Source organism: Lutjanus erythropterus, chromosome 10 (assembly GCF_056507025.1).
Source record: "Lutjanus erythropterus isolate fLutEry1 chromosome 10, fLutEry1.hap2, whole genome shotgun sequence".
Classification (NCBI taxonomy): Eukaryota; Metazoa; Chordata; class Actinopteri; order Lutjaniformes; family Lutjanidae; genus Lutjanus; species Lutjanus erythropterus.
Window position 1 is genome coordinate 7,973,053 of NC_139326.1, and position 22,010 is coordinate 7,995,062.

Genomic DNA, 22,010 nt, shown 5'->3' on the forward strand with positions numbered 1-22,010 from the left:
CTATACCCTCTAATGCAATTTGAATAGAACCTGGTGCTACAAAGCAGTGCAAGTTTGTAGTTTCAAAGTCAGACATTTCAGTATGCATAGTACAAAAACAGTATCTATGTTAAACTATGCAATAGCTTGTATCAATTGCTATGCCAAGTTTGAATTGCAAGTCATCACACAATTACTATTTACATGTTTGAGTTACAATCTAACTTCCAATGGCTGCATTTTGTTAATTACGCAGACTCCAAAACTGGAGCTCATTAGCATAAAGCAACTTTAAAATAATGAAACAAATTTGAAATCCCTGCATTCATTTCATGGTTAATGTCACAAATTGATGGTTTGTCATTAAGTTAGTCTAGTGTGGCCTTGATGGTCAGAGTCTTTAATTAGTTTTGTCTTTAAAAGAACAGAAATCCTACACACACGTCAAGCTCCCCGAATAATACATCGATTGCTTTACATCCAAATGATGGATTATATACATTTACAAATACACACACGCACACAACCTAGAGAGCACCATGGTAACTCAACATATAGCAAACAAACTAGTAACCACAGTAAAACTACTTTACATTCGATACCATACACTACACTGTACATTAAGGCATGAGGTGTTGTTGATGCAAAACATCAGCAGAAGATTCACTGATAAATGCAATGCACTGAGGAATGAAATGCATGTCTATGAAGTTTATCAATCACACCACCAAGGCAAATAATAACAATATAGACCCTCCTGCTGCTTAACTATTACAGTAAACTGTATTTTGAGTGGAAACATATTACTATTACTATTTATTAGTTAGCAGAGCTGCAATGATTAATTGATTATTTTTACTATTAAATTCATTCGGATTGAGTAAAAGAAAAAAGGTCAAAATTCTCTCATTTCAGCTTCTTAAATGTGAATATTTCCTTGTTTTGTAAGTCATCTATGACAGTGGTTCTCAACCTGTGGGTCACCAGCACAAAAATGACAATTGCTAACATAAACCATCATGTCCTGAACAGACACAAACACTAACAGGAAGCAACATTTGCATTTTTGTAACATAAAACAGGAAGCTTGACAAACCACTCAGTCCGGCAAGCATGCTGGGAAATGAGAGACATATTTTAGACAGGGGAATGGTTTTTACATCGCATACTGAAAGTTTGGCAGCTTACATGCAATTCCTGAACAGGGAGGGAGATCATGGATACCAAACTCAAATTTTCCTTAAGGGTCCTGACCTGAAAAGGTTGAGAACCACTGCTCTGTGACAGTAAACTGAGTATCTTTGGGTTGGGGAAGAAACAGAGTCCTGCACACAGTCGGGTAACCGCTACCCTCAAAAACCTTGTGTAGCGGCTAAAATTATATTTATATAAATTCACTTGTGCAGGCACAGGTAAAAACAAACTAATTGCAGAAAATCAGAAATCAGAAATGAAAATGATTGTGCAGTATTTTTAGCATTTATATTTTCTAATAGAGTAATATCAAGCCTAATCACCTCACATCTTGCCTCACAATGGGACGTCACCATCTGATCTGACAGCAATGTAGGCCAGCTTGTAGCTAAAAATGAAGACATAAAGGCAAAAATAGCCAGTGGATGAAACCAAATTGCAGACAATACATCATTGAAGGCCAAGTCAGATGTTGGGGAGGATTTTGGTGCACTCAAAGACTGTGTCAGTGGTTTTGCTGCGTGCAAAAAGTTTTAAAAAAGCATTAGCTTTTGACAGCTGCAAGCTGGGTTCGTCATCATCATAGAAACACTGGGTTGTGGGGCAGGTGAGGATTTGACTTGAAAATAATTACAGATAATGGGTCAGTTCTGGTTCTCAGCTCTGAGGTTGCGGGCGGGGGCCAGTTTGCAAAACTGGACCCGTGCAGGACTCGGATTTGGGAACGCCATTTTGGGCTTTGAAATTGAGAAAATGATCGATAGATTAATCTGTAATGAAAATCATTATTTCATTAGTTGCAGCCCTATTAGTCAGATGGTCTAATAAATTAAAACATTCAGAATTAGGATAAAGATGGCGTCTCTAAAAGAGGCTCATCGCTCTGCCTAATGTCTGACCATGTGTGCCAAAATATTTTAACAATTAAGATAGTCGAAATGACAGTTCTTATGTTTACTTCATTTAAGACAAAAGTTAATGTAATTGAGAACAATTTAAAGCTACTGCTTAGAGCACCAGCACTACTACTAGTCTACGTCTTACACTTTAAATGACAATGAAGAAACTTTTTTTGGCGAGCCCTGTTCATGCAGTGTAGTCTTTATAAGGTCAGGAGTTAATACAAGCAAGAAATTAGTTTTGTCACTGAATTGATTCATACCACATTATCATTTTAAGCTCTTTGTTGGGCTCTGTCTACTCAAAAACTGGTATGGAAAAGTATAACCAATCATATGCAGGATTAAAGCAAGCCTTTCTTAAACATATGCCGCAAAAGCAAATGCTGCAACCAGAATTTACTTTTTTGATAACAATGGCATGTTTTTTTGGATGTACCATACGTCTTTATAATGTCATTTATATAAACATGTGTCTACTTTACTTTGTACTGTAATCCTATGTTACTATGAGTCAAGTGTTCATTTGAACTGCCTGTAATTTGCATGTATACTACAGTATATAATAGATGTAACTGGAGGTCAGCACAATGAGTATTCAGTTATTTTCAACAACAGTTTGTAGCTGCACAGTAACTAAATGCAAGTCGGGTAAGTCAAGTCTATATTCAGTATATGTATTACTCAGTAATACTGTATGATTCTGCTCACTGCCTGCAGTGCACAATGTTAGGTAACTGCACATGAGAGTGATGCAAGTTACTTGCAGTTCATCTGGTATTCTGTACAATTTACAATACTACCCATCTTCACTGAGCACCACGCTTACAAGTCCACCCTACAATCAAGTACAACAGTTGATGACAATCTTGAACATATACTGTGAGGTGTGCAAAACAAATCATGACAAATGATTTGATCTAAACCTCTTCACAACATTTTTTTTTTTCAACATTAAACATCACGGTCTTGTATCCTCCCCAGTTCCTTTCTTTACATTTGCCGCAGGGCGTCATGACACCAAACTGTCTTTAGTGCCGTTCACCAGGATGCTGCTACTGGAGGTTCTTGTGTGTGTCTCTGTGGAGGAGAGTCCAGAAAGTGCTCGAGGTGTGTAGGAGAGAGTATGGACGACTTCACCCAGGCACGAGGAAGCCTCCTGCATGTACAAGTCTCACACACAGCCAACTGCAGACAGTCAGGGGGCATCCTCTGATCGACTAAGGTAAATCTCTAAAGACCGAATCACCACCAGCGACAGACGTGTCAGACGTACTGTCACAGAGGGAAGGTAATGTACATGTGGTCATTTTAGCTCTGGAAATGTTGCTTTTGGCTCTGAGATGCATCATCGTGTTGTTTCCAGGATGACAGTGATCAAGCTGATGGAATCATTCAATGTAAAACGTGTGCTAACAAGCCTCATCAAGCAACACATGGACTGGGTTCCACCAACAGTAATCTAAGGTTAGATATAATCAGAGTTTAGCAAAGCTAGGTTTAGCAGAGCAGAGCTCTGTTTGACAGTTACAAACTAATCTCAGTTTCTTAAATCCAAATGCGATTAGATACAGTTCATCAATATGGAGATGCTTGCTTACCGAAACTTAAAAAATATATAAATAACCTAATGAAGAATAGCCTGAAGTGCTGTCAGGACATAAAGAAGGGGGGGACTGTTAACTTTAGGCTGCTCTCTATTCCTTAACAAAACTTTAAATTGTTTGCCTACTAACTTGGCAAGAAATGCAATAAAACATTACATTATCTACCACAAAATGTTACACTGTTTTCTAGCTTGCTAAAATGTTAAATAGCCAGCCTTGTCATGATGGCTCAGCAGAGAAGCTTTAATTTCTCTTCCCTTGAGAAAAACCTGTTGGCTGGATTAATAGAGCAATATGTCCAAATAGTAGAAGATTAAAAAATAGACAAAAAGACAACAGCGAGGCATAAAGAAACTGCCTAGCATCAATTAAAGAGTTTAAAGTTTTGATGCAAAATAATTAAATTTAATCTAGGTTTAGAGTAACTAAAACTAAACAAAGGTTTAAAGAGAGGCATAAATTTGATCATTCTTAGCTGAATCACAATTCTAGTTTGCTGCGACACAATTTCAAGTTAAACCATGATTTAATCTGGTTTAAAAATTAATCCTTGTTGGTGCAACCCAGCCATAGAAAGTAATAGCCATCTGGTTTGTTTTTTTGCTGGCTTTTTTTTTTTTCACAGAAAATACAGGTATTTTCCTTGATTTGGGATCTCTTGTGTCTCAGGACACTGAATGCATTCATGTAAACTAAAGCCCTTTTGTGACAAGAGGCCACAAATCACACGATCACAATACGAAAATGCTGAGTGTGTCCAGACTCACATCGTCACGTTTTTCTGTGCAAGCTGCACACAAACATTCAAAAATAGTATGACTGAACAAAACAAAACAAAAAAAAAAAAAAACAGGAGTGGAACTTTCCATTATTTTCATTTATGCGTACATGATCATAATCAGCATGGTTAGAATGACTGACTTCAATTACTGACTCCTGGCAGGCTATATCATTGTTACATCCTGTTGATGAGATCATACTGTACACATAGTTTGGTAGATTGTACAAACACTTAAGGGCAAAGTGTTATATCTCTGAGACTGAGAAGTTCTGTGTTGAATTGCTGGTTGTTGCAGCTGATAAGCAGCACTTGGTTATCAGTTCTGGTTAATTGATGATAATTATGATCAGAGGTGGAAAGTTCTGTGCCAGCAGAGTCCTATTTTTAAAACTTAAAACTCAGTTAGCGGAACACGTAACAATCAATACGAGTTGTTATTTGCGCCAGTTTCACTGTGCCATTTGTCAGTGAGGTTCATGTCACTGAGGTTTAAGTCTCATGTACTCCAAGCTAAAAATCTAAGGAACAAAACTCATCGCTTTAACTGCCAGATTGAGCTGACCTTGCAAACCTGGAGGAGTGCCGTTTGACTGCAGAGGCAAACAAACAGGAGGAGGAACTGTGTGCCTGAATAACTGGGGCGTGCCTAGCCAGCAGTGCTTATCTTCTATTCTTTTACAAGTCACATCCACACTGATGTTTGTCACCCAGAGTGGATCCGGCCTTACCGCTGGGTCAGATGACGGCGGATGAGCCAGACGAAGGAGAGTTTGAGTTAGGGGAGGAAGGAAGGTTCCAGAAGAGCCACTTGCGTTTACACTGCCGTCTCTGGTACAGGTAGTCCTCCTTGTCGCGCTCTTTGCGTGCTCTTTGGTAGTGGTCATCCTCTTTCAGGTACCACACAGGTGGCCAGCGATGTTTCTCAAAGTACTCTTGGTTCTCTGCATCAAAATAAACTATTTTAGGAATTTCAAAACATATTTTTCACAATAAAAATTATTCTATATATCACAGAGTAATTGGACTTTAATTAATCCCATCATGTATAAAAACAAACGCACAATGCCTATTAATATTACTGTATTTTTGTCTAGTATGCAAAACAAAATAAAATGTATAACACTGTCTACAAAACACGTATATGTCAAGTATAATATGTTGTGAAATAAAGTGGGCTGGTCTGAGATTTCTGGTGGTTGCCATCAGGTTAATGTCTGTTATCAATGAGAGCTTTAAAGGGCTCTGATGTGCTACCAGCTCGTGTGTGTGTTACCTGTGGACTTGGCCTTCATGTCTCGGGGGAACTTGCGGCACACACTGTTGTAGTTGGTGCAGATGTGGTGAAGACACCAGCCAGTAAGCTGTTGGGCACCGTGGAACTGTCAACATGGAAAATCATTATTTGTCATTTTTGTATCAGTGAACTGTTTTGTACATTTTTGTACATACATTGTTGTTGTGCGGGTTTTCTTGTCGCTTTGGATGCAGAGACCTCATTATTTTAGCTAAACCTGAAGGGGCAGAACTAAAAAGTCATGGTCACTAATGCATGAATTTTGCCATCGCACTTTCAGGTGACCTCAGGTTCAGATTGTGATGTTTACATAAGCTTGGCTAGACTTGGCTCTGTGTGAGGGTTTGCTCAACATCCATCAGGTTCAGCTGCAGTGATTCAGCTGCGTTGAATAATTCATTTATGCTTTAACCTTCATACTAAATTTAGCATGTTAGCATTTGCATGCTAATTTTAGCATGCTGGCATTAGTATGGCAACTAAGAAAGAACAGCTGAAGGTTACATGCTTAAGCTTGACATGACCAGAGCTGTACTAACCCTCTGGTATGAAACTGGGCTTCAAAATGGGTAAAAAAAAAATGAATAACACTTTATTTACATGAAAAATTCTTTATGAATGTTTATGACTGTTGTCTAATTTGGTCAATTATATAATGCAAAATTAGGGTTAGGGTCAAATGAATCTTAAAGGTCTCGTGGCCACTGTAGTTTCTCCTTAGGGGAGTCATAACCATTCATAAAGATTCCTTCATGATAGTGTCATGTCAGTCTTACGCACACCCCTACCAAAAAACATATGAAATGACTCCTTCCACTTTGATTTATATTTATATTCCTGTGTTTTAAAGGTGCATATTACCAGAGTGATTAGCCATTAATCAAACTGGCACAAGGTGAAAATTTGCCCCTGAGGGTCTTTGCCCGGTTGGTAATCCAGCCTTGGACATGACTTTGATGAGCTGCTGAAGCGAAAATACAGCTGAACCAGAAGCACATCTGAGTCTGAATGATGAGCCGAACTAAAGTGCTGATCCTGCATACTGAGACTCCTCTGTCCTAAATGCCCACCGCCCCAAAGATCCTTTGCCTTTCATTATACCAAATAGCTGACTTGCACTCTGAGAAAGTGTGTTTCTTTGGCTCCACCTACTAGTTGCAAAGATTATTTCAGCCTCCAGAGCAGTTTACCCTGAGAAACTCCCTCATTAATAAAAATCCAATTTACCAAAGCATTACATAAGAGCTTTAAGTGCTGTCCCTGTTAAGTGTTGACTGACAGGTCACACTACCTGGGCCATATCCAAGTACACCAGCACATCTCCATCAATGTCGGCCCCCATCATCGCTGCCTCCGTCAATACTGTTACTGTGTAGAGCTCTGAAAGAAACATGAAAGATGGTCACTACAGCCATTAAGTTGGGAAGCTCTGTGTGAGCCAATCCTGTGGGTTAAAGGTTAAAAATATATATTTAATACCTGTAAGGGCAACCAGGTGGGGGAGGCAAAGACGATTGGCAAGAACAATAAGCTCCATTGCATCCAGGTCAGGCCGAGAACAAAACCGCCCCGTATACAGATATTCCAGCACAGCCCTCATACAGCTGCGAGCTGTGTTGGGAAACAGCACCTTAGAAACAAGAACATGTGACACAGTCATGACTAAGGGGCCCATGTTTTTGCATTTAATTTTTTTTTCCCAGCAGCTAGTTACTGCAGCGCTGACCTAATTTCTGTGTTTCTATCTGTGTAGCTAATCTAAGTGCATCTCTAAGTGCATCTCTAAGTAGCATTTTAGAGACATGATTTTTTTTTATCATTTAAAATTAAAGTATTTAAATCTCAAACTACCTGCACAAGTATTTCTTACATGTATTATTTCTGCTAAGGCAGACAGACAAAGTAGCTGAGCTCACAGGCCTACAGTATGTTTGGATCACAGAAGCCAGCATAATTAAATTACAAAAGACTTGCAATCCTCTAATTAAATTAAACTTTGCACACAAACCAGAGTCCATTGGTGCTCTACTTGGGTCAGTAAATGTATTGATCTTCACTGCACTAGTGTGTTTTGTGTAATTATTAAGTAATTAAAGTTTAAATGCCACCGCTTTATAAATCGACTGGCAATAAGACTGTCACTGGGAATTATGAACAACGTGGACTAAATGTTTTACCCAGTGCTGACTTTGGTCTGAACTTGAGCTCTGTTGGTCGTATTTCACAGTGATGCAGGCTGACTCACCTCTTTGGTGCAGCTCTCCACAAAAGGCCCACCAAACATAGCTGCCATCCAGTCGCAACTAGAGATGAGTAAAGGCTTGTGGGCCATGATCGTCCCATCATCTAGCTTGAATACTACATCTGCAATACAGAGGCAAGACACTGATAACAGCACACCTACACCTGCATTCATTCTATGTTAAGCAGAGCACATGAACAAACATAGATTAAAGAGATAGCTTGGACTATTTTAAGTAGCGTTGTATGAGGAAGTGTATTATCTACAGTAGTTGGTAGTCAGCACGTAACCAGTTAAAAGAACCAGCATAGAAGCTAAGCGATGTAGTGCTGTGGACAGGTAAGCAGCAAAACGTATTTTAGCCACTTAATGAAAGGCTCACCTAAAAAGAAAATCAACATCCTTTTAAGTGTATACTATATTTAGAATATTTTTACCACTTTACTTTGCCGTAGGACAGCCTTTTATGAGGAGAAACTGCAGTTATATAAGCCAAATATCCCTCTTTCCAAAACAACCAAGCTCCACAGGCAAAATCAGTAATTTTACCTCACAGAACACAGAAGTCTCTGATCCACTGCAGCCTTGTTTGTGTTATTGTGTGACTTTGCCGAATCTGAACTATCCTTTTAAAACACCGAAGTCAAACAATAATACCAACAAACAAGCAGATCAAGGCAGCAATAGAGCAGCAGCTCCCGTGTTCTCTGAGGTAAAAATGCCAATGGAGTTTGGTTTGCTCATATAACAGTGGTTTCCCATTGAAAAAGGCTGTCTGACAGCAAAATAAATATGAGAAAACATTCTAAATACACATTTTTTAAGGAGCTAAAATACATTTTGCTGCTGACCAGGTCCACAGCGGTACATTTCATAGGTTCCTGCACAGGTACTCCTGCTGCTTCTCCAAACTGGGGGTGTGCTGACTGCCATCTACGGTAGGTACACTGTAGAGCTGCAATGATAAATCGATTAGTTGTATGCAATTACATTAATCACCAGTCAGAGAAAAAGAAAGAAAAGAAAGAAAATTGTCCAAATTCTCTGATTTCAGCTTCTTAAATGTGAATATTTTCTTGTTCTTCTAGTCTTCTGTGACAGTAAACCGAATATCTTTGGGTTTTGAGAAACGGACAGATTAATCTCTAATGAAAATAATCATTAGTTTCAGTCCTAATACACTGACTATGGATGAGCACCTCACACAACCCTCATCCAAATAATCCAAACTATCCCTTCAAGTATTTCCACTCACCAGAAAAGGTGCCTTTGGCCAAGCACTCTTTGACTCTGTTTGTGCGCCGTACATGGAAGGCTTTGGTGATTTCTTGGTTCATGAAGGCTTCATTGTTAAGTATGTTTGCCACCATCATCCGCAGGTCAAAGACCTCCAGCAGCTCAGCGATGTGTGCAATGTGCATTAGCTCTTTCTCATTTTCGTCCAGCTGACCCGTGTACAGGTAGCGAAGTACTGCTCGGAAGGGGCCGAGCTGCATGGACTGGTCCATGTGCACTACAGTCATTTGCCTCGGGCTGTACGTGACAGGGTCGTCCACCAGCTCCTCCTGGATGCTGACGAAAGCTCGGCTCCACGAGGAGAGCACTCTGCCCCGTCGGCCCCCCTCAGAGTCTTTCAAGGTCCCGTCACTAGTGCAGGCCCTCAAGTTGGCCCTGTCCCCATCGTCGCTGCTCTCGCAAACGTCAAAACTAGCAGCACGCATCAGCAGCTCTCGTCCGGAGAGAGGACCACGAGTGGGCCGCTCAGTCTCCTCGTTTTGAGTGTCCATGATAAAGAGGTCGTAGAACTTTGAAGAGGATGTCGCCAAGTATATCTTGTGTGCAAAGATTTTCTGTCTCTCCTGCAAGACCAGGATGACGTCAGCACAGTGTGGGTCCTCCAGAAGACCGACTGGATGCTCCTCCGTGGTGGTAGGGGGAGGAGGCACAGTGATTATAGGTGGGGGAGGTTTCGGTGGCAGGAAGGGCGCCTGAAGGAGAGGCCGCTGCACATTTCTGAGGTGAGATTTCCAAAACTGCAGGTGGCGGCGAGAGATGAGCGCAGCTCGGATGGCATTATCAAAGACGTCCTTGACTCCAAATTGAGCAACAACACTTGTTTCATAATATGGCACTCCCAACTCTTTGGCCACCTCCCGGCCTCGCTCTGGAGGAAGAATCTCATTGGATTTAATGGGTCTGAAAAAGTAAAACAGAATATATCAAAGTCAGCTCTGGCACTAGAAAGCAGTAAATCCAAACAAGCTAACACTTTGATGAGGTTTGCATATGCCTTATTAACCAGTTATTAACCAACTGCAAAGTTTTACAAACATTAGTTATAACTTTTTAATGGCCTCCCCAATAATGTTCATACATGCACTATCCAGTGTTTAAAAAAACATTTTCAAAGTATTATGAACTTCAGTTGGAACCTTACAATAACCATCCAGATAATGTTTATGGATGACATGTTCTCTCTTCCAGCTCGTCAAATACAGCAGCTTGGTCAGTGGCCCTACGCTTCAAACTACGGCATTGTAAGTAGCCCTATAGTGTCAGTTGTGCAGGTGCACGCTATTGCAGTCAAGTTAGCAATAATAAACTCACAATGTCAAGGTAGACTTTCACAATAAAGGCACAAAAAGTACTAGATTTTAGGAAATTGAAAAGATCATGCCTTTGGTTAAAATAGGTCTGCTACTTATGTAAGTTCACATATAAAACACACGAGTTACATACACAAATATCTTTGTAATGATTTTTCAAAGGTTTATAAATGATTTCATACTAGTGTTATGTGTGCAACAATTAACTGCTGGTTTACAAAATTAATCATAATGTAATTTGAATAATTTGGATAATTTGATCTCTTATCAGCTGTGATACAATATATAATTTATAAACTAATTATTTTATATCATGCAAAATTACATGTTCTTGCATTCAAACATAAGTCGTGCTACCTGGCTAAAGGCCTCCGTGCCCTGTTCACTGCCTCCAGGTCAGCGTAGCGCAGGTCCAGCTGACAGCCCACCAGGATGACAGGAGCACGGGGACAGAAGTGCTTGATCTCAGGGTACCACATGGTCTTCACGTGGTACAGAGAGTTGGGGTTGGCAATTGAGAAGCACAGTACCACCACATCAGACCTGAAGGGGAGACACAGGACAAGTCATTTTAACTCAGGCAGGACCAGAATACGTGCAGGTAGGCTAACGCTTTTTTTTTTTTTTTCAAATTTCCAATAGCTCACCTGCCGTATGCAAAACGCCGGTCCTTATGATGGTCTCCGAAAGTATCCCAGAGGCGAAGGGACACACTGACATCATCCACCACATCTCTGGAGCGCTCTAATACCTAATAAGAGATGACACATTCAAGGATATTCAAGCATCAGTTTCTGCAAGTCATTAGTGAATGAAAGCTTACAGCTGCATGTGACTCATGTTTCGATTTAGTTTAATTTAGTGATTAAGGGATAGTTGCACAAAAGAATGAAAAACCTTAAGTTCCGGTAGGATTTTCCTTAAAGTCTGAGTTAAGAATTCCTTAAAATAAAACTGTTTGCACAAAACACTGTTAAGTTTTCTCCTTAAGGTTTCCTTATAATGCAAACTTAAGTATTTAAGGTTTTCGCCTTATTTTGATCTTATACTTAATTTAGTTTGCATAATATCTAAATTCTGCCACTAGAGGGCTCTCTGGCATTGAAACAATAACAAAAGATGTAGTTTAATGATGTTGTGAAGTAGTGTGGGATCATGGGAGTTGTTGTCTTCATTTTAAAACATCCACCATAGCTGATGAAAATCTATCTGATGTGAGTCTCATTCACGCACAAGGTTATGTATTAAAGTTTTAGTCATGTTATTTTTAGTCACATTCACTGACTTTCTTCCTCACTCTCTGACAAATCCGACATATCCAGTGTTTCTTCCTAAATTTATAGCAACTAGCTAGCAATGGCTAGCAGGAGTAGGGTTTGTTGCTGTTGTTGAGTCTCACTCACAGGACGTTTTGGTTGTTAAAGCGTCCTGAGCACAGCAAAATAATAAGAAAATAAGAAGGTACAGGCGGAGGGTGGGGTCTCTGCAGATGCAGGCACCAACACACACTTCCAATGGGTTGTGGGTGATAATTGAGAGGGATTAATTTTATATGAGTCTATGCATATTTTGGGAGAAAGTCCTGCATAGTTGGCCTTTAAGTATGTCCCTCAAATAAGGAGAAATTATGGTGAATCTGGCACCACAAACTTAAATCCTCAAAAACACATTCACATCCTGAAAACATGAAGGTAATCTTCAAACAGCATGAGCTTACACACTCACCTCCTGGCAGACTCTGTACTGGTCGATTGCCCAGACTGTGGGCACATGTGTAGCGAGTAATTGGTACTGAGTCAGTGTGGCATTGCAGGCCCGGGCGCAGATGAGGCGGGTCTTTCCGACAGCATTGTCTCCGACCACCACACACTTGATAGTTTCAACGTTTGGCCTCTCATAGTCCATATCAGAATCTGTCAACTGGGACCTGTCGAAACACAGAAGAGCTGCGTCAGCACCTGAAATCCTACACTATTGTCCTGAACAGAACAGGAACACGGATCAATACGTATATTAGACACTGTGACTACTCCTCATCATCTGCACTGCTCCGTCTGCCTGCAGAGCTATCAATGGATGGTCTCGTGACTTCGCTGTGCTCATTCACAAGTTCCACGTCCTTGTTCCTGATATAGAGAAAAATTTAAAGGGACAAGCTGACAAAAAGGGAAAAGCGATTTTTTGGGGCGGATCCAGAGTTTATAACATGCCAGAATACCAGTCTGTGCTCACGTCTCTGCACTGATTGCACTGTCACTGTTTACCTGCCTCATCCAAGTGCTTTAATGTATTATATATATACAGTAGATAGAAAATATTACTTAATATTTATCTTATTTATCTTGTTTAGTCTTCATGTTTTTATCTTTTTCATCTCCTGGTCTGTGAGACTTGCCAAACTTCATGGTCTGCCTTCAATGACAAATACCACAGTCCTACAAAATAAAGTCACATTATGTTAAAAACCAATAACCTATTTCAAAATAAAACTGTTTAGTTTGAATACAATGGGTTAATAAAGGCTGGTACAATCATATCCAGATATTTCTGTAATCCCTTCAACCATCTGCAAGCCTAAAATACCTCTCCCTATTTATGGTTCCGATATTTCAATCCAATCACCCTCACCTTAAAGCTTAGCTCAGATCAGCAGCCCTAATTCATAACAATGAGTACTACAGGAGAAATTTGACATCTACAAAGAAATGCTCATTAAATGAAATGGAGGGAATAGGTAAATATACTATTTCTGTCTCTGGAAAATGGTGGATGATGAATTGGGTAGCCGTACTGGTTTCCAAGGGAACTGTAGCCTGTGTCTTTGTGTGTCACAGCCTATATCAGACAACCCTCCATCTATTACATTGATTGTTTTTTTTCTTATTCAACAAAAACATCAGCAGCAGAACCTGAACCAGACTGGATTTTTGGGGCTGGTACCAATACTGATATTAAGGAGTAGAAAAAAAATATACACCTGTTCCAAATTAGACCGATACTTTGATAGGCCAATATCATAGGGGTGTCACAATTTCAATATTAAATCAGAAATCAATCGAAATAGCTTTCAATTTCAGTGACCTTGTATCACTCCCAACTTATCATACCGACATCATCTACTCATGCAGACATGCACGACACCCGTTTGTCGCTGAGACCGATGAACCAGGCTTTTCAGTTCACTTCAATGTAAACTCATCCCTGGCTGCACAAGGCACCCTGGGCTGTTGCTGCCGCACAAAGAGGGAGACAGTCCACTCAAACAAACTCAGGCCAGGAGGCTGTCCCATATGAAACCAAAAAATTTTAACATTCATGTGTCAAAAGAGTTCTGTCATGTGACTTTTGTGTCACAATTCACTTCAGTAGCACTTGATTTGTGTATGTCGCATGACATTTGTGTTGTGAGTCATCATGTGACTTTTTTTCTGTGAGTTGCTGGTAGTTTTTTGTACCTAAATGTAATCAAACTACACTTTCACTGTGTTAATCGTGTTAAAACATTTAAAAAATGTCTTTCTAACTGCGTCAGTCACAGCAGCTAAAGGGTAGATCCGAGGGGCAGTGACAAATCATTGGTATGTGACGAGTTGGGATGAGAATGTGTTGGTACGTACGGCGTGTGGTATGTTTTTTTTTTCCCACTTCACCCTCGCCTACTCAGAAGAGTGTCTGAAGCATAAACAGAACTTCAGAGATGACACAGCATAGCTTAGCAGCTGTTATATCACACTTGATATCAAATAAACTATCTTGCTAAAGAAAAATTAAAAAATGTAAATGACAGTTGTCAGGGCATAAAACCAATAATCTGTTTATCTTTACAAATCAAGACTCGATCGTCTAACAACGGCATAGCAATTAGTGCTAAAAAATGTTCAAATCAAAAACATAAATTGAATCTTGACCTCAAAATGGAAAGTGATTTCAAACCATAGATTTGGAAAATCGCGGGAAATAATACTAGCTGACTGATATATCTATCTGGCTCTAATCAGCAGCATATGAAAATGACCATATCACCTGCTGTGGTAGGCTGCTGCCATGCTACTGGTGTAGTTTTAACTTGTGCCACTGCAGCACACAGGACATCAAGGTCCCAAACTCTGTCATGCCATGGACTCTCAGATCCATAAACAGCAGACCACCCTCTGAGTTTTTTTTTTTCCTAGCAGCTACCCCCTTAAAAGGGCTACTGCGCTGGGAACCTTCGATCAAAAGAGTCATTCATATTTAGAGTTTCAGATTGTCCTAACTTCTTATGAATGAGGTCAGATGCCCCTGGTGCTCCTGTACCTGCCTGGATGCCAAGAACCTGCTACAAGGAAATAACTACCCCGTCTTGAAGCCAGAGGTTCTCAGTGACAACAAAAGTAATGATTGCTTAAAGTCTACAAAGTGTGGTAATAAAATAAATGCAGGCTACAGAGAGGTGACGTCCCTCCACTTCCGACGTGCCCATGGGACTTTGGCAAAAATATGCACTGTAGTTAATGGCAAGACACAAATAATTTTTTGTTCCTGTTTGAATTGTGCCTTGAATTATCGGTGTAAAAGATAATTTCACAAGACAAGGATGTTGCCGTTGTTGGTAGGTTTATCATCATTTAGATTCAAGTAAAAGTGCTAAATGAATTAAATCTCTCTTCTTGCACAGTATATGTCATCAACACCATCAACTACTGTCCTTTTATCAGCCGGAAAGAGAAAGAATGAGCAAGACCTGCTGCTTGTGTGACTACATCCCAGTATGAAAACATACAGGCATCATAGTGTCAGCAGCTAACATTAGATTTTGGAGGGAGAAAGTCATGACATCTCGTACACAACTTCTGAGTGTGTGGTATTTCTAATTACATATCTTCATAGTCTTATACTTCAACAGTTTTATGACAAACTGCAACTTTCCTGACTTGTAAAATCATCTTTTACATTGACAGACATCATACTATGTAATTCATGGCACAATTTGAAAGGTATCACTAACATTAGCCGCTGAGCCTACGATGCCTGTGTGTTTTCGTACCAGGATGAGACACACGGCCAACAAATCTTTCTCGTATCTCAAAGCCTGTTGCGCACCATTTTGAGGAAACGCGTCGTTCAATCCGGAAGCTGCAGCAAAATGGTGCACACTGATTTCAGATTTAACGAGCCCCAGGTAAGATAACATCACAAGGGACAGCAATGTTGGTGTTGATGATCGTGCGAGACAAGAGATGTGGTTCACTGAGCAGTTTCACACAAAACTAAACTACAACAAATGCTGCAACCACAAATTGCAACACAAATTGCAACAACCACAAATTGCAACATTCTTGTCTTGTAAAACTATCTTTTAAATTGACAAACATCATGTGTGTAAATTGTGGCACAATTAAAACCAGATTAAAACATGATTTGTCTCTCCCCATAGACTACCGTTCAGACTGTTTCCACCAGAAGGGGTGTGACATCACATTTCTGATTCTCGAGGAGGACAATAAGAAAACATTATTTTTCTCTTAAGGCAGGAGTGTGACATTTTGTTGTGCGTGCAATCCTCTAGATGAGCGGTTCTCAAACAGGGGCCCATGGACCTCCAGGGGCCCATGGCACTCTTCTAGGGGCCTGTGAAAAGTTTTCTGATTAATTCATTCAAAACTACAAGGAATTTTAAATGGATTTGAAATTGTCTCACTTTAATACTGACCTATGTAAGCAAACAAGACCATCAGTACTATACATATTTATTCTTAATGCCTGTCACCAGGTTCTCCGTGAAATCAGATGCAACAAGACACACAAAGTTACAGTGAGCGGTATGTTAGCCAGTTAAAAGGAAGCAGGAGGAAATTTTTATTTAGATATTTTATTTTTGTCATTTTATTTGGTGATTATTACTGTGGAAACAACTGCTTTTGTTGACAGGAGTCTGCTAAATCAACAAAATATGTAAGTTCCTCATATAGTAACTTTAAATTATCATTATATTTTTAACAAATGGCTTCATAATAGCCTGAATTTATTTTATTATTAGACTTTTAACAATCATTACTTATTCACACAAGCTATTTCCTTTCCACAAACAATTTTATAGACGTATCATGTTGCAGCCCCGAGTTAGACCCATTTTTGTTCTTTTTTATATTTATTATTAGGCCTATTTTGTATTTTCTATTATCTTTCACATAGCTAATTGGGAGTGTAAAACAAATAGCCTCTGCCAAATGAACATGAGGGCGTCCCCTGTATATGTCCTATCTTGTAAAGGGACCTTGGGATGGAAAAAAAACTGAGAACCTCTGCCTTGGCAGAGTGTCATGCACCCCTTGGGGTCCCCAGATCCCTACTTAAGAACCACTGCTTTAACCATCACTTTTGATAAAACCCACACTACAACCACATGTCTGATCCTGGAGAACGACAATCAAAAGAGAACCATATCCATCTCTTAGGGGAAGAGTTTGATATTTGGGTGCACACAATCCTTTAGAGACACTATTTCTGGATACTATGATTTTTTTTTTTTTTTTCTGACGGTCATTCATAAAAGCAGCCTTTCATTGACTGCACAGTCTGCATCCCTATAGGCTCGGTCTCATCTCCATTAAAGCATATGTACAAAAACATCTGTGACCTTAGGCAGGGCCTGTATGACACTAAAGAGATACACTACACCGCCTCTAATATTGCTCATTCATATGCCCTTTCCTGTTACAGTCTACACTGCGCAACTCCAGAATTAATTAATCATTTTATATATGGTCAGATATTCTAAACAACCCACACAGCGACTTCAGATGAATAAAATAGGATTAAATAAGCGTGCAGCCTCAGTTATCATCCACAACAAAGATGATTGAATTGTGCATTTCCTACCAGAAGGACCGAACAGTCCCTCCACCACCACCGAGACACTAGTCATGAGGCTCTGCTGCATTACACGTTATGTAACAGCCCGTCTGACTCCTGAGCCTGTTTATCTGCCTCCCTATTCACCGCAAAAACCAGCGATTAGGACATAAAAACCAGTTTGATTCCCGTGCAGGAAACGAGTCCAGCCCCTGTCACCTACCGCAACATAAGGAAGTGCTGCATGGGGCTGGTCGATGAACGAGACGAGACGCAGGGCTCCATCGGATGCGGCTTGCACCTGACGGCAGCTCGTGTTTAACTTCATCTTCAAGGAGAGGTGATCGAGGCTCGAAAATAGACCGCAGATGTTTCAGGAAACGTCCCCTGGATCAGCGCGATTAGTCCGATTGCAGTGCCAAAAATACGAGCGCTGATCGGGAGCCTGTCGGTGCGATGCAGAGCTGCAGCTCTGACCGTCATGGAACCACCTCCACTTACTGTAAGGCCTCCGGAGCTAATAATAGGCAGCACCGACGAAAAAAAAAAAAAAAACTCATTCATTACAAAACACTGATCCACTTTAAAGTCGCACAAATCTCATTCCACAGCTCCTGAGCAGCCCAGACGCACCGAGCTCCAGTCCAACCCCCTGAAAACGAGCTGCACTGCACTTTGCACAGTTTACAGCGTGTTTTTGTTGTGAGTTCGTGTGATAAAACACTTTATGCACCTCTCATGCACTCAGGTTGGGTCAAATAAGGCTGCACAGGGTTGCACTTAAGCATGAATGATCATCTCCCCAAGCGTTAATTAATAGTGTTGTATCCAGGGGCGTGTCTACTACATGTTCACTTGGGACAGGTGGGTCTCCTCCAGTTATTAACCTGTGCATGTATGTGCAATTTTAATTAATTGCAATTAAAAAATAAATAGCAAACAAGGAGATTCTGAAAATGTTGATGCTTTTGGAGCCGAAAACAAGCACATGAACAGCACACTAAAGCAAGATTTGACTACAGCATGCAGGATTTACATTTTACAGGACAGAAGCAAAATACAACCATCAGAATCATGTCATCGTTCCTCATCCTCTCTACTGGAACCACACAGGAGCATATCTATGTTCCCATGGTCATAAGTTCCCAAAGGTCCTATGTTCTCACACAGAGCAGTTTCTTGCTATATGCAGACTATGCAGACCTGTAGGGCCCCCAAAGCCAGCAGAGGGCCCCAAAGCAGTGTTATATAAATCCAGAGATCAGTGGGGAGGCTTTACTCTCTCACGCGTCACATAACTACGTCATTCACATGAGCACACTTTGCAAGAATGCCAATTAGCTGCTGCCATTATTTTTTGCAGTCTAAAATAAGTAACCTGAGTTAGTTAAGGTGAGGAATTGTATTATGGATGAATTTGTTTTCAAACATCTTCAGACCAAATTGATGTATTTTAATGTTAAATGCATGCCCTCAGACCATCAACATGCACCCACTGTAACTTTTGCATAGGGATCCAGAACACCAAGAAATGGCCTTGTTCCCACAATATGAAGATCCCAGGGCCTATGTTCCATGCTAACCTCTTGCCCTAATGCATGTGTGCTATATACAGAGCTGGGGAACACAGGGTTATTTTTCCCTGTTTAAAGTGTTTTTGGAGAGATTTCCCTGCTCTTTTGAGGGTTTACAGGACAGGGGGTGTTGCACACCGTACAGATTGTAAAGCCCCCTGAGGCACACTGTGAGTTTGGACTATACAAATAAAATTTGACTTAACTTGTCTTGATAGGATCTTGATAGGAACATAGCAGCCTTTGCATATACCCATTATGTGCCATATAAATCTGGGAAACATAGGATCCAGAGACATGGGTATATAATAAAGACCTGGATGTGACATCGCTGCTCAGCCTTGCCTCCAGTTTTTCCCAGTGGCCACTCACAGTAAAAAAAATCACAATTAACCAAAATTCTCCCCATAAACCATCATTATAAAAGTAAAAAACAGTTGACAGGACACTTAAAACCGCAAGCACAGTCAATTATGACTTTTTCTATCATGAATTTTTGATCCAAGGAGGTTTTATATTTGTATTCCACTCTAGTGCTCTGCCAGTGCAAAGGAAAGATCTGAGTGGAACCAATATCATTCTGGAAAAGCAACAACAACAACAACAACAAAAAAAAAACAACAAAAAAAAAACAACTATGATTTGTTTGTGTTCATTTAAACCAGTCACAGTCATCTTGGATGGGGCTAAGCAGATCTGGAAATGGACAGTCCCCTTGCAAAACAGTGACTGAGGTAACTTGTGTTGGTGGAACATTTGCACAGGGAGGCAAGCCCTGATATTAAAATGAATACAATGGTCCTGCAAACCTGCAAAAAGGTAACAGCTGCTAGCTGCAAATCATTAGCAACCATGTTAGGGTTGCAGTAACTTGCTAATTTCACAGTGTAAGTTGCTAACACAGTGGCTGTTACACATTGATATTTGTAAAATAATGTTTTAAAAATCTGTGACATCATCTAAGGGGCGAGGCCAGCAGGAGACACTCTACTGCACAAATTCAGTGGGCTGAATACCCCTGGAAGTAAACCTGTAAGCTATAGAAACATTTTTTTGTTGACAGATGAGCAACTCTTCTGAACATCTTTAATAACCCCTTTTCCCTTCCTTTCCTCATTATATCCCACTCCCCAGCTTTCTCTTGTTCAGTGAGAGGCTTTCAAAAGGATGGCATCCCCCCTCACCCCTCCTCAAATCACCTACTGACCACACCTGTTATATTTTAATGCTGTAAGATATTACAGTAAAGGGTGTTAAAGCTGAGAATTCCTGTATCCATGTGTCGCTGTATCATCTAAGAGCACTGTAAAAAACGGATGAGTCATCATAGCTGTGGAGCTTTATATAAATAATCTGCTGTTTCCTGTTAGGCCTACCGAACTGCATTATGACTCTGCATGAGATCCTCTGATCTGTCACTACTGATCAAACCAAAGTTAAACTACTATTTGATGAACTGACTGGGCTTTGAGAAAAGTATTCAGTAAATAAATGTAAAATTAAATTATATATAAGCATTCATATATAATTATACATTTGCATGTATAAATGTCCAATTAGGGTTGTCACAATATACCAGTATTGACGATAATCATGATATTTAAAAATGAAATATTGATATCATGTTAATAATACACATGACAATACTGTGTAACTGTATACCACTTGTATTTCAAGTGTAATTCATTTTCCAAAAAAGAACAAAGTTAAAGGTGAATCTGACTCATAGCATAAGTGTCTTTCTCAAAATTTCTATAGATAATAATATTCTTACTGTGAATTCTTTTGTCAATGACAATCGTGTGAAAATCTTTGTTTGTGACCTTGAGAGGTTTAAGGATAAGGATGTTGGACATAAATCCAACATATTATTTGCAAAGATAAATCATATTATTTGTTTCCTATTATTACACAACACTGTCAAAAAGCTACCCTTGAATGCTTGGGTGCTGTGTGGCACCCATCCATAACAGTGAACTAATTAGCTACACTACAGTTTAACAGCTACTGTAAATGTCAGACAGGGAGGGTCTAACAAACTTAATGTCCCCAGTAGTAGTTAACCAATAGCTGATGTCAATATTTAGAGAATTTAGAGAATTTAATTTATTGATAATTTTACAACACAGAGTTGTATAAATAGATGTTAGTTGTAGTTCCCCTTTTGCTGCTCACAAAAACAAAAACCATGCAACAATATATAGAGCAAATATGTATCATAAAAATAACTAAATTATAAATACTAACTAAACAATTTTTCATGGTGGACTGCTGAGGACATTGAGGTACAATGGGGTACAATTTCTTAAAAGAAGAGTATGTAAATAATAGAATAGTATGGAATCTTTATATAAGATTTGTATGGCACCACTCTGGTGTGTTGTGATTTGTCAGACCAGCTTCATAAACTGACAGATCAACATCATGTAAACAACATCACTAATTTACAATATCAATATATGCCTGTAAATGTTTTTTTCTTGCATATATAGATGTTATATCAGTGTTTTGTCTAATAATGCTGCTGTTTTGCAGCTTTTCACTCAATATTTAAACACAACAAGGTTTTGTGACTGATGAAGACACAATGACCCTCACTTTTCTTGATAACAAAGGTTCTTAGTACTAAAGAAAAGTGAGTTTAGTTAACCTGAAAAGAGCTCAGTCAATGCCGATGAGTTAAATGTACTTGGTGTGCATTAGATTTACATCTATCATGGTTATCACAGCTGTGAGCCATGACTGGTAGTACAATGCTAATGATTAAGAGAATGGCCTTTAGCGGTGTTGATGCACGCAGTAATGGCTCTTAGTGGCAGTCAGTTTATTTATTGTTAGCACTTTGGGGCAATGAAATTACTGGTGTGATAACTCAAGAATAACTCAAGCAAATAAATGACTCACCATGTTTGGTGTGTGATAAATAAAAGTCTACTTACCACTCATAGGTACTGACATCCATGGTGCGCAGATGGTGGGAGGTTTTCACTGTTAAACAGA

General features: G+C 39.7%; 1 protein-coding gene across 1 annotated transcript; it reads right to left on the minus strand.

Moving 5' to 3' along the window:
* Positions 1-984: 984 nt before the first annotated feature.
* On the minus strand, positions 985-18,238 carry rhobtb2a (Rho related BTB domain containing 2a). The gene is made up of 10 exons (XM_084728105.1): positions 17,660-18,238; positions 12,328-12,529; positions 11,250-11,353; positions 10,960-11,145; positions 9,252-10,192; positions 8,000-8,118; positions 7,234-7,384; positions 7,046-7,134; positions 5,734-5,839; positions 985-5,401 (listed from the first exon to the last, which is right to left on the minus strand). The coding sequence occupies exons 1-10, from the start codon at positions 17,719-17,721 to the stop codon at positions 5,196-5,198; spliced, it is 2,166 nt and encodes a 721-aa protein (XP_084584231.1). The 5' UTR covers positions 17,722-18,238; the 3' UTR covers positions 985-5,195.
* Between the last annotated feature and the right edge of the window lie 3,772 nt (positions 18,239-22,010).

Coding starts and splice junctions, on each gene's coding strand:
- rhobtb2a (XM_084728105.1), bottom strand. CDS start 17,721: ATGGAGCCCTGCGTCTCGTCTCGTTCATCGACCAGCCCCATGCAGCAC. Junction 10,193..10,959: donor GCACGGAGGCCTTTAGCCAG/GTAGCACGACTT, acceptor TTACTTTTTCAG/ACCCATTAAATCCAATGAGA. Junction 8,119..9,251: donor GGCCAAAGGCACCTTTTCTG/GTGAGTGGAAAT, acceptor TCTGTATTGCAG/ATGTAGTATTCAAGCTAGAT.